Genomic DNA, 13,298 nt, shown 5'->3' with positions numbered 1-13,298 from the left:
TATTTGCGATTCTCAATTAGAGAATCGCAAATAAGGAATAGGTGGGATTCGCAAACAAAATTGCTAATCCTACCTACATAGCGTTTTCCTATTCTCTAATTGCGATTCCCTCAAAATTGCAATTAGAGAATCGCAAAACACAGCCTACCTACATATGGCCCTAGGTCCTAACTGTAACTACCTACTGGCGACCATGAATAGGTTTTATTTATATATATATATATATATATATATATATTTTTTTTTTTTTTTCCACCAATTTCCTCCAAGAAGGAATCACTGCACACCAAGGAAGTTCTCTTTGGTCAGTACCTGTTTGTAGCAGTTGTGAAGCTTGAGATTCGGTTACTTCATCGTTGTTTGTCATTAGTTTGTACGCAGTAACCAGGACAGGTATGTCTTCGATTGTAAGGTCACTGGTCTCAGGTGCTCCTTTCTTTGTGATAGCTTTCTTGGTTTTATTCGGGAATTTACTGAAAAACTTGGCAAGTTTTAATTTCCTCACAAATTTGTAGATATCGATTCTTGTGTCTACATGATTGTGGTGTTGTTCTGGGCAGAAGCTTAATCCTGTATTGAGTACGTTATATTCGTGGGAGTTCAATTTGTAATCGGAAAGATTCACGATTAGGTTCACTTTGGTTTTTGTTGATTGTTTCATTTCTTCAAACGATTGCGTAGGGGGTAACTTTTTGGTTGTTCCGCCCCCTCTTCTCGTTTTTCTCCTTCTTTTGAGGATTGGTGATAAGTTCTTCCTCTCCCTCGGCCTCGGCCTCGTCCTCTTCCTTGGCCCCTCGGATTCTTTTGATCGATGTACATCAGCTTCATCTCCTCTAAAAAAGTAAAGTGTCCCGTTCTTGTTGTTCTTTCTTCCTCACTTAATTCCGATTCTGACCCACTTGTTACTGGTACGTCTAGTGCTGCTTTTGAATTCTTCCCCATTTGTTCTTTTAGGACTTCAAATCTCCGAGCAAAAGTTAGAATTGCTCCTGTTTCATAGTCCAATTGATCTCTTCTGAACTTCCTCTGCTTTCGTTGTTCTACCTCGTTTTCATGTCTGTCAAGATTTTTCTCCATATCTTTTCGTAGTTGTTTACTTTCTTCCTCTTGATTGAGACTGGTAATCTGTATTTCGATTTTACTGATGTTCTCATGTAGCTCCTCTATATCTTTCTTGGCATACTTGATTACAATCAATACCATGTTCTTTGAACACTGCATACTATTTCTCCCCCATTCCTCTAGCATCTCAGGCTTAGTGTCGGGGTGATTAGGGAGCGTAAAGATTCTTAGTCCTCTTGGTATTCGATCACACTCGATATATTTCTCTAGCGTAATCACTTCCCAGCTTTTCGTTATTTCTTTTTTCAATAGTCTCTCAAGCTGAACGAAAAGTTGTTTGAGGTTCTTGTTCTGACTGATATCCTTGTCACTAGTTGTTTCCTTTTGCGATGTTGTGCCTGCTCTTACAAACATGGTTTCAGCTCTTTGCAAGCGTTTCGCCGCTCTCGCTTCCATGTTGCTAATTAATATAATAATCCGTCGAGACTCACATTCGGTGGTTCACAAGTTTTCTGGTGTGCACTTTCCCTGTTAACTTCCTTTGCATCTGTTAGGTATTGGTATCCTGACGATGCAAGCTACGACATATACAATTCAATAGGGGAGAGAAAGGAAGAAGCCGCCTACCTGAGTGTTTTTCCGTCGTAGCGGGGTCCTCCGACTCCGATCCGTTGGATACTCCACACCGCAGATGGGACTTCACACAACTCCTCCTATTAGTTTGTTACAGCGTTCGCCTCGCTGTATAATCCCAGTGTGATGACTATTTTGATTGTGCTGTTGATGTACTGGGTTCCCAATACAGCCACTGACTCCAAATCAATCACGAAACTCGTCTTGAAAAGTTCCCGAGTTTTCGTATGTCGTCACCGCTTCACTGGACTTCCAATGTCGGGCGCCTCTCACTTCACAATGTCGACTCGTCAAATGGCCCCAAGGGAGAGCGCACTATCGCATAGCGGGTGCTAGTGTCGAAGACGGGCCAATCCTCGATTCAATTTTCCACCAATTTCCTCCAAGAAGGAATCACTGCACACCAAGGAAGTTTATAAGATCACGGGTTTTATTCTTTTACGTGCAAATTCTCACCAACTCCACCACCAACGCGTTTCAACCACAATCGGTCTTGCTCACGGTATGTGAGTCTTTTTTCAATGTTCTTTATTTATAGTGACACCCATATTAGCCATTAGGAGGAATTATGGGAGTTGTAGTTCATATTCACATATATCGTTTCACATGTTTGCGATATATTTGTATCATTGCAATTTCACGTATCGGGGTATTTGATTACATCTGCATAATCTGAGTATTTACATTCTGTTCATGTAAATGAAAGGACCAATTCAAGTTTATACCGTGTCATGCAGGCATGTACGTTATCTTGTGGTCTATACTAATGATGCCACAGTATATATATATGTGTGTGTATATATATATATATATATATATATATATATATATATATATATATTTTCCCTCAAAACATCCCAGCTTTCAGGGGCGCACTCCCAGCAGACTGCACCATCCGGTTTAACCAAGTGACAATCCTTGCATTGCTGCTCCCAGAATCTTTCCGCCGACCTGACGCGTTTCGAGGCTCCCTGCCTCTTTCTCGAAGGTCATTTGCATATTGAAACACACAGGCGGTTTTCATTTCGGCATTTATTCGCGCTGAGTGCGCGCATTGCATATTGGGCTTTGTAGTCCCAGAAAACGATAATTATTACCTATAGTAGGTCCTGTGATCCATTTCAATGTTTAAAAGCATTTATATTCACCCTTAGTGGGCTCCGGTGTAGTAAGCAAGGTACGTTAGTCCCAGTCTGTTGTGCCGTGACAAGTTTTGATCAGTTCCGACCTCGGCCTTCCTTTCTTTATATGGAATGTTGCTGCCTTCGAGAAAGAGGCAGGGAGCCTCGAAACGCGTCAGGTCGGCAGAAAGATTCTGGGAGCAGCAATGCAAGGATTGTCACTTGGTTAAACCGGATGGTGCAGTCTGCTGGGAGTGCGCCCCTGAAAGCTGGGATGTTTTGAGGGAAAAATAAATAAATATATATATATATATATATATATATATATATATATATATATATATATATATATATATATATATATATATATATATATATATATATATACATACATATATATATATATATATATATATATATATATATATATATATATATATATATATATACCCTACATATGTTTTTAGATGCAAGCAAGTATAATTCAAATAATACATGTTTCAAGCATAGATCATTTCATGAAATTGTTCAAGAATAGATATATCATTCAACTATACATGTAAATGATAAGTATAGATTCTCAAATCGAGACCTTTCCCGAGCTAAGAAATAAAGTTGCATTTTGACTTAATAGCAACAGGCCACTCCCGTTAAACATTTCTGGTGAGATATTGTTTTCTAGAAGGACAAGTTGGCTGGGTAGTACAAGAAAGGTTATCTTGGGGGATTGTATTGTAGTAAATTTCAGGGACAGGCGAGTTGTTCGCCATATATGTAATCGCTCCCCCTATAGCACCAATACTGACATTCAAGTCAGGGACTTGACTTTTTTTTATCCCCAATTTTTGACTTGCCGGCCATCCTCCATCCCTAGGGGTCTACCAATTGGAAACTGGGAAAAAAGGATGGATTCACTATATAACATCCCGACTTTTAATCACTTTGAGCACCTCTCTGAATTGGAGAGAGTGGATTGACTCCAGCCAGAGGATCTGAAAGAAAACATTGGCAGTATTCTACCAATCCTTGGTGCGCATTCAGACGATCTCCCCCGGGGTGGCGCAGTGATCGAAGTTACATCTCCACAACCCATACAATTTCCTAGCTGTGAGGATTCTTTGGGTATAGCTTTGAAACCTTCGTTAAATAAGGATGAATTTTTAATTAAAATTCTTTTCTGGAACGTGGCCGGTCTTCGATCAAAGGTCACTAGCGATATCTGGCTTGCCTTTACACGCAACTTCGATATCCTGTGTTTCCAGGAAACATGGGCTCCATCTGAATTTCATCTCGAATGCTTCAAGACTTATTTTTCTCCAGCATTACCTTCCTCTTTCGGCAGGGCAAAGGGAGGTATGTCTATCTTCATATCAAATACTGTGCGATTTTCATCAATAGTACCATTAAAACTGGCCACAAACTTTCAAATTCTAATTCTGCACCTGAATCGAAATAGGGTGATAGCACTTGTGAATTTTTACAATAACCTCCCTGTGGACGAACTTATGAAGGTAACGAATGAAATATACAATTGACTTCAAGAATTATCCATAAAGATCCACAAGGAATTAACCTTAATCTGGGGTGGAGATTTTAATCAAAACTTATGTACTCAGAGTGGGAAATCAGTTTGTGGAATTGAGGATGAAAACGGGGATTCAATAACCCACTTTTCCCACACCCCATCGGGCCATTGTCTGAATGAGATTTTGTTTGGTCTAGATCTCGCACTTGTAAATGATATGGTCAACCCTCCCATTCCTCTAGCCCCAACTTTTTTTGGCAGAGGCAGGTCAACTACAATTGATTTTATTTTTTCTTCCACTCTATGGGTTAAAAATCTACTCACTTGTAAGACCCACGATATCGCCATCAGCGACCATTATCCAATTAGTCTTACATTAAAATTGTTTAAGAAACACGAGAGCCCTGATATTGAGTTAGCTTTTACCAAAAACAAATTAACAATAGATAGACTAAATGGATATTCCTTAAGGTGGGAAAAAGTGGAGCCGAAGGGCATAACTGTATCCATTGTTACAAGAATGGCCACAGCGATTAATAACTGCCTTGATCCCACTATTTCCCACGAGGGAATTATGGAAAACTTCGCTCTGTTGCTGGCTGCGATAAAGGAAACACTGTTCGTAGAGCTTAAGAATAGTAAGGCCAACTCTAAGGGCTGGTTTGACTCTTCCTGTACAAAAGCCTATCAGAGTTTGAAAGTAGCCCTCTGCAACAAGCCAAGAGATAGAAAGGAGATTGCAGCCCTTAGAAATGATTACAAGCAGGCTCTAAAGTGTCGGAAGGACAATTTGAAAAATGATCTCTGGGCCCAACTACACAAATCATGTGCTTTCAGAGATAGTGCTGCCTTCTGGAAGGTCGTGAAGTCCCCCTTTTTTACGGAATCATCTGTAAACCCTACTGTTGAGGAGGCGATTGATGAACAAACATGGCTTGACTATTTTGAGCGAATATTCAGCCTTCCTTCAACCACCACACTCTCAACTTCTACTAGGTTAAACATAGCTCCCTTTCCTTTGCCAATAAGTATTTCCCATGAGGAGGTGGAGCACGCCCTAATGACTAGTAAAAATGGTAAAGCCCCGGGCCCCGATGGGGTCCCAGTTGATTTTTTCAAATTCACTATGGACCTGTGGTCTCCAATACTAACCAGGGTCCTTCAAGCATCCTGTGCACTGGGGCCTATAGACTCTTGGTCCCAATCAACTCTTGTCCCTATTTTTAAAAAGGGGGACTGTCATTTGCCATCTTGCTATCGACCGATCTCCCTATTAGACTCCTTAGGGAAAGTCGCGGGGCGTGTAATCCTGGAGCGCCTCCAGCTCTGGGCTCTTGATAACAAAGCCCTCTCTGATCTCCAGTTCGGGTTTCGTGAGGGTTTGGGTACCACCGAGCAAGCCCTCAACTTATCCCTAATAATTGGCAAATATGTTAGCGCAAAAGGGGGTGCACTCTACCTAGCATACGTAGATCTTTCTGCAGCATTTGACTGCGTTAATCACTCTAAGCTGTGGGACATCTTAGAAAGTATGGGCATAGAAGCGCCTCTTATAAGTTTTTTGCGCGAACTATACTCAGATGCCACAGCCCGTGTGAGATACGGACTGGGGGGCGAGGTGACAAAGTCTTTTAGAGTCGAGCGCAGAGTAAGGCAGGGCTGTGTCCTGGCCCCTTGTTTATTCAACCTATATACTAATGGCCTGTAAAAAGCCATGTTAAAGGGGGCTCAGGACATTCCCTGCATAAACAACTGTCCTATACCGGCACTACTCTACGCTGACGACGCTGTTATCCTAGCACGCACTCCCAATGAATTACAGCGTGCTCTCACGAAATACCATACTTTTATGGCTGACCTTGACCTAAGGATCAATACTAAAAAAACCTTTGTAATGTCCATAGGATCAAGGAAAAAGAATAATAAGACCTTCATTATCGATAACCAAAAAGTAGAGAGCACTCTTCAATATCCATATCTGGGCATAGTATTCGATCACAAATGCTCATGGAAACGTGCCATTGAGTCTAGGAAACTCACCTTCATAAGATCCACAGCTGCACTGATTAATTTTGCGAATAAACTCGGCCGAAGGCCAACGGTTGAACTCCTGGAGATTTACAGGGCAAAATGTATATCTAGTGTTATCTATGGGGCTGGCATTTGGGGTTATGCAAAAGTCGAGGAAGTTCAAAGGGTGGAGAATAGCTTCTTGAGATTTCTCCTGGCTGCCCCGCGGGCTACATCAACTTACGTCTGCCACTTAGAGCTGGGTCTGCCCTATCTCACAGATCTGATTAGGACTCAACCCTTACTCCTATGGCATCGTATTTGGACGTCGAACGCCACTACTTTTTCCCAGGGGTTCATTAAGGACTGTATAGCTCTAGACCATGCACATAAGATTGGTTGGATCTCTTACATAAAGAGATTCCTCGATGATTTGGGCATGGCACGCTTTTTCCACTCTCCCCTGTCACTGGCCGAATTACCGAGGAAACAACTTAAAAAGATGTGTATGGCTCACTTAGAATCCCTGAGAATGACTAATGAGTTCGTCAAACCAACTGTACAACACTCGTTGTTGGTCCAAACAACCCTGTCCATTCAGCCCTATTTAACTTACAACTGCACGGATTTTGAGAGACTCCTTCTAACAAAATTTAGACTTAACATTTTCCATCACTTGGTCACATTCCCAAAGTCTAATATCTGGGAAAATTCACTTCAACCTTGCCCTTGTGATGAGATTTCCTCTCAATCCACGATTCATACAGTATTGTTCTGTAAATTTTACCACGACCTGCGGAAACATTGGCTTGGCCCGCTTTTAAAGATCTGGGGCCTCCGCAGATGTCGTCCTGCCTTTTTGGCTCTCCAATTCTTGGACACTGAGCTATCTGCCAATTTGGTAGTCACTTTTTTGAAATTAGTCTTGAGGCATAGACAGAATTTGTAGATTCCACTTATCCTTTATTTCTCATCAACTGGAACTCCTGTTAATGATTAATAATTTAAAAAAATTCTTTGGATAAAGGAATTGCCTATTAGATTTGCTTTTGAATTGTGGCTAGCTTTCTCTATTGTTCATTTTATGGCTGTATTCAATATGCTCTGCTATATTGTTTTATTTTCTTCATTTTTATTTATAGATTGAACTGCTTTGTACTTTTATGGTTGTTTGTCTTCAACCGAATAAAGTTTGTTTTGATTTGATTTGAAGTATAGATTCTCATGGAAAATTTGTTTTAGAAAATCTAAGGCTCTATAGTTATAAAGAACACCTATAGAAAGTTTCAGTTATCTTGGTTAATGCACAATGAAGTAGTGCCGGCTTTTCAAAGTCAATGTCACAGTGCAATGAGAGTATTGGAATATCTGTCTTAGGCCATTAAACATTGGAATTTTCATTAATGGTCATACAGTTATGACTAGAGTTCATTGAAATATCAATGGTTTGTGATATATATTAATTTCTCATTTATTACGTCATTGCAGAAAGTACCTTTTTAGAGTTGTTTATTGTGACATGGCTTAAACCTTTTCCAAACTTTAGTCTGCAAATCTAAGCATGCTTTTTTGATTCTTGTACTACACTTTTTCTCATTACTTCATTTGTATTTCTTTAACGTGTGCAAGGTGCACATGCGTTCTATATGTGAAATTTCGTTCTCATGTCAAGTTTATATGTTGTGCAAAGTATGAACAGCTTTCAAGCTGGAACAGGTGTTAGGAGGATTTTATGGTTTATTGTATCACAAGTAGTTAAAATCATACCATCAGAATATACAATTTTACCTTGGGAGCAGTATCATCAGAATTGCTATAGCTGGTCCTGAAATTACACTGGCAGCCATCGTGTAAGTTGTGAAATATTTATTGAGTTCATGAGCTACACAACGTTTTATGATTTTATCAATAAAGGGAAGGACTATCTAGAAATGGTAATTAATGAGGACGGACTGCTGAACTCCAGCTTTCTATAGGAGTGATTTGATACATCTAGCTTTTAGGCATAGCTTGAACTTACCCTGGCCAAAAGGAGCTAAATCGTTTATTTCATTAGGGTGCAGCCAATGAGTCTTTTCAAGGCTGCGTGGGGATTGAATTCAACATCTGCATTCACTAAATTGAGCTTATAAAAATGGCAACATGGTTTTAAAAGCTGAGGCATGACAGTCATTTTTGAAATATTTCATATGATTCATTTTATTCCTGTTGTTTGCCCCGAGTGGACGCTTTGCTGACTTTGGAGGGTGGCACTGACGAGGCTCAACTCACGGGACTGCGAGGCCCAGGGTGCACGCTGCTAATTCTCTCAGCATACCTGGTGCCTCTTCCCGGCCCCGCCTCCCCTGACCAATCCGCGCCTCGCGGCCCCCGCTTCGCGGGAGCCGCTCGTAGGCTTCATCACCTCCTCGCCGCTATAAGTGCTGGGTCCTTCCTGGGATTGCTGTTGCTGTTGTTTGCCCCGAGTGGACGCTTTGCTGACTTTGGAGGGTGGCACTGACGAGGCTCAACACACGGGACTGTGAGGCCCAGGGTGCACGCTGGTAATTCTCTCAGCACACCTGGTGCCTTTTCCCGGCCCCGCCTACTCCTTGACATTGTAACTATTAGTAGCGCTCCCGCCCCGACGCGCAAGCGGAACGCGCGCGGGACGTAGCTCGGGGCGAAGACCGGGCAAAGAGCGGGCCGTTTGTGGCCGTTCGTGGACGGGTGTAGACGGGACGGGCTACCCCTCTGAGATCGATTGGACTAGAGTATAAACGGTAGCCTAACACTGTGCGCAAGTAGTATACAAGTTAGGTTGCTACCTGTGCTTTGCTAATATTCTGCTACTGTTTCATTTTACATCCTTCACATTTGCAGGTATTTGTAATAGTTTGTACTTTTAGGGTTCTTGGTTACTGTCATAAGCAGCCCCCCCTCTTGTCCTTCTTCCTCCCTCACGAAGATGACATCTCTAAGATCCGGTAGGAAGTTTGTGCAGGGTAACACGGGGGGTAGTATTTCAGGGACCCTAGATAATTTCATCACCAGAGCTGCTCGGGTCCTTGAACAAGAAATTTCTTTGACTGAAAAACGATTGTCATTAGAAATATCCGCCAAGAGATCGTCGCTTGGCAACATTATGGCAGCCACTTTCCCCGAATGCAGGAACTTACCTCTGGTGTCTGATTTGTCGCACAGTAATGCGCCTGGGTTGTCGAATATATCTTTACATAGTTCTCTGGACGATATTTCCGGTACTATAATTATTCCCGAAGATAGTGGTATTCCCCCAAATCCTAGTGCTATTCCATTACCGCCCCTTATTGAGCAGCCACGTTTAGTTACCCCGATTTTGACCAATAAGTCCAAACCTATCAATGGGAAAAGAAAGCGTGTGGGCGTTCCTTCTAGGGGTAAACGTATAAAAGCTTCCAAAAAGTCCCAATTTGCCAATACACGTTCTGACCCCTCTTCCCTTCCATCTTGTTGCTCATCCCCTGCTGCCGGGAGCCCCATGTCCCCCCCACTGCACAGTCAATCTGCCTAATACTACTCCTCAGCCTACCTGCTCTCTTGAACTTTTGGACCAGTTGCTCAAGTCTTTTTTCCTTCCCCTTCTTGAGCGAGTCAAGAAACTTTCCATCTCCATCGGGAAACTAGAGAGTATGGTGTTAAACAATACGTCTTTGTTGGAGAAGACTACAATGTCCCTTGCTGACCCTAAGACTCGACCAAATACTGTCATTGCTGCCAAAACTGGGTCAGCTTTAAATGGTCATACTCCCGTGACTGAAGTCCCTTCCTCCTCACCCGCACAAAATGAACAAGCGGTGATAGTCACCCATCCACCAATTAGTGCTGTCTCGTCTATCCAACTAGCTAGCAACTCTGATACCAGAAATAGCAATAGCGATAATGCAGTAAGACAGCCTTCTTCTGAGGGTGCAGGTACGTTCTTAAAACTTCCTTGTATTAATCTCCCTCGAGAGTCCCTGCCATATACTGTTATAATGGTAGATGTTCTTAGGCTTCCCCAGGTAAAGTCCGAGACACACAGCGAACTAAAGAACAAAGTTACTCATTGGCTAAATGGCAATAGGCCTTTGCCATTTAGAGTAAGCGCTGAAATCTTGACAGTACGTAGGGTGAATTGGCTGGGTACTAGGGTAAAGAATGTTGCGTAATTATCAATTTTCGGGATCCTAGGGTGGTGAGTCATATATGTTCCCTTCCTAACACCTTGAGTGCCACTGGTATATTTACTGTGGATTTATCTTATTTCTACTCTCGAGACCCCCGTGATATACCGGGTGCTATGTTTAATGGCTGGGAAAGGGTTACCAAGGGGCCTCGTTGCCCGCCCGGATTGGACTCCCATCTCCCTTTGTTCAATTACTTTGCACCCTTGAATTCTCTAGAGGGGGTCGATTGACTGCCATCTGCCCAAATTAACTTGGGAAGTGTGAACAATACCTCTGCGGGCCCTGACTGTTTAACCCGCTTGTGGCCGGGCAGCAGGGGTGGGTGCGGGGGTCTGGGTGTCTCACATTCCACTAACGCTTGTGTTTCTTCAAATGCGCCTCTTAGTAATATTGATTTCTTTCCCCCAGTGTTGGAATGTCGGGATATTTCCCTGACTACTAACTTTGCTTACCTCAACCCCTTCCCTATAGAGACGGTGAATCGTTCCACTATGTTGCACTTAGATAGCCCACCTTTCTCACCCTCCGATTCCTGTTCACATGAAATTGTGTGTAGGGGAGATGACATAACTGTAATCCAACCTGCTGTTTTGGACTTTCCACCTGTTCACCAGTTGGCTGGTTTATCCAGCTCCCCCCATCCTAAAATGGTTTCTTGGAACATCGCTGGGTGACGGAATAAAATAGCAGTGGAGGAATGGTCTGCTTGGGCTATCACCCACGATATTCTTGTTTTTCAAGAAACGTGGGCGGTGGACCCTATATATTTTCCTGGTTATGTCAATTTTCACAAAGGGGCTATTGGTGGGTTAAGGGGTCACCCTTCCGGCGGTCTCTGTATCTGGGTTAGACAAAGTTTAATGTATAGTATCACCGAGCTACCACTCGATAGCCCAGATATATTGATTATTCTTTTACAACTTAAAGATGAACCCGACACCATGATCATTAATGTATACAACAGGGGTCTCCCAGGTGGGAAAGGCACCAACACCTTTCTCCATCTAGACGGGTTTTTGGATTCTGTTAACCCACCCACTAATGTGGAAATAGTGGGCGATTTAAATTGCTGCTTTGAGCCGCTGCTCTTTGCGTGGGATTCACTTACTATGGAAGTGGATACAATTTTGAATATTCCACCACTTGATCTCCCGCCTATTAAGAAGTGGACAGTATCCACCATCCAGTGGACGTCCTTGTGTATGGAGCGCGGCTTTAGGGCAGCAAATGGCCGGACTCCCTCGGACTCGACTGGTAAGGTCACTTTTTCCAGTGGTCGACGAAGCAGTAGAATCGATTATGCTTTGATCAAAGTTGAGTTCTGGCATTTACTAAGCGACATGGTGATCCAGGACCGCCCCGAGAGCGACCACAATCCACTTGTCTTGAATCCCTTATTGAATACAGTCCCCCTAAATAAATCTACTGAGATTGTTACCGCAGTAACTCTACTAACCAACAACCAACGGAGAGTGCGATGGGACAAGGTCGCCCTTGACAGTGCAGTACTCTCTGTGATTAGTTCTAAAGTCACTTGTGCGGTGGCTGATCTCCAATCTCTTTTGAGTCAAGAGGATGACGTGGCCGAGTCTACCCATATCCACGAGAAATTATTTTCAGCCCTTAAGTCCCTCTTTTCTAAACCTTGCAAATCCAAGAAAACTCGTAGCTTTAAGTCTGATTCTTGGTATAATAAGACCTGTCGTGAGTCTTATAGTAAATTGAAATCTGCTATTAAGTCCAAGAATCAGGCAAATATTCGACTTGCGAGGAAGCATTATAGTTCGGCCAAAGATTTGGCTAAAAAAGATTGGGACAATGAACATTGGAATAATCTTCTGGCTGCCAGCAAACAAAGGAATTTGACCTTGTTTTGGCATATCGTGAAATGGGGTAACTCTCCGTGCTCGCAGACCCCTTCAAACCATGTACTCCCTGATACTTGGGTATCACATTTTGAATGCCAGTTTTCTGACCCTAATTTGGAAGAAGCGACCGATTCTCCGATCTCCCTTGCAATACACCCTCCTCCAAATTTCAAATTTGATTGTAAAGAGGTAGAGTTGGCTTTATTTAGGGTCCCGAGTGGAAAGGCTCCAGGCTTAGACTGTGTCCCTGTGGACCTTTTCAAATCAGATCTTGACAACTGGGTGCCTTACATCGCACTCATGGCAACCGCCATAGCTAAGGGGGCCGCTATTCCCGAATCCTGGATGGGCGCTGAAATTTTGCCCATCTTTAAGAAGGGCGATCGCACCTGTCCAGGGAACTACCGCCCGATTAGTCTAATTGACTCGGTTCAAAAAATCATAGCTAGGATGCTCCTGGCTAGAATCCAGTCTTGGATAGAGCAGGAGAATATCATCTCGCCGCTGCAGGCTGGGTTTAGACCTTGCACTAGCACTATCGACCAGGCGTTCAAGTTCCAACTGATCGTCTGGAAAACGGTTTACCTCTGCGGCGGTACTTTGTACGCCGCTTTCGTTGACCTTCGGTCAGCTTTTGACTTAGTCAATAGGACTAAACTCAGGGCTGTTCTAGCAGAGTTAGGGATGCCTGCTGACCTCCTGCATATGGTTATTAGGTTGCATGATAACAACTTTGCTCAAGTACGTTGGGGGATCCAAGGACAGGTCACTGACAGGTTTAAAGTCAATAGGGGTGTCAGGCAAGGATGCGTCCTGGCGCCTACACTGTTTCTGTTATTCATTAACAGTGTTGTAAGGTATTTTTTATCCACACCCACGGACGCCCCCTCGT

The 13,298-nt window shown here is 42.9% G+C and overlaps 1 protein-coding gene across 1 annotated transcript in view; it reads left to right on the top strand.

Annotated features, from left to right (window-relative positions):
• Positions 1-13,298, top strand: part of LOC146821928 (uncharacterized) — a 477,592-nt gene that overhangs the window by 300,632 nt on the left and 163,662 nt on the right. Inside the window, exons 15-16 of the mRNA XM_085609939.1 lie at positions 4,733-5,417; positions 11,466-12,595. Of these exons, the coding sequence (XP_085466065.1) occupies positions 4,733-5,417; positions 11,466-12,595 (1,815 nt within the window). The remainder of the gene's footprint in view (positions 1-4,732; positions 5,418-11,465; positions 12,596-13,298) is intronic.

Source organism: Triturus cristatus, chromosome 6 (genome assembly GCF_964204655.1).
Source record: "Triturus cristatus chromosome 6, aTriCri1.1, whole genome shotgun sequence".
Lineage (NCBI taxonomy): Eukaryota > Metazoa > Chordata > Amphibia > Caudata > Salamandridae > Triturus > Triturus cristatus.
The sequence above is the reverse complement of the archived record's forward strand: the minus strand, read 5'-3'. Positions and strand labels throughout refer to the sequence as shown.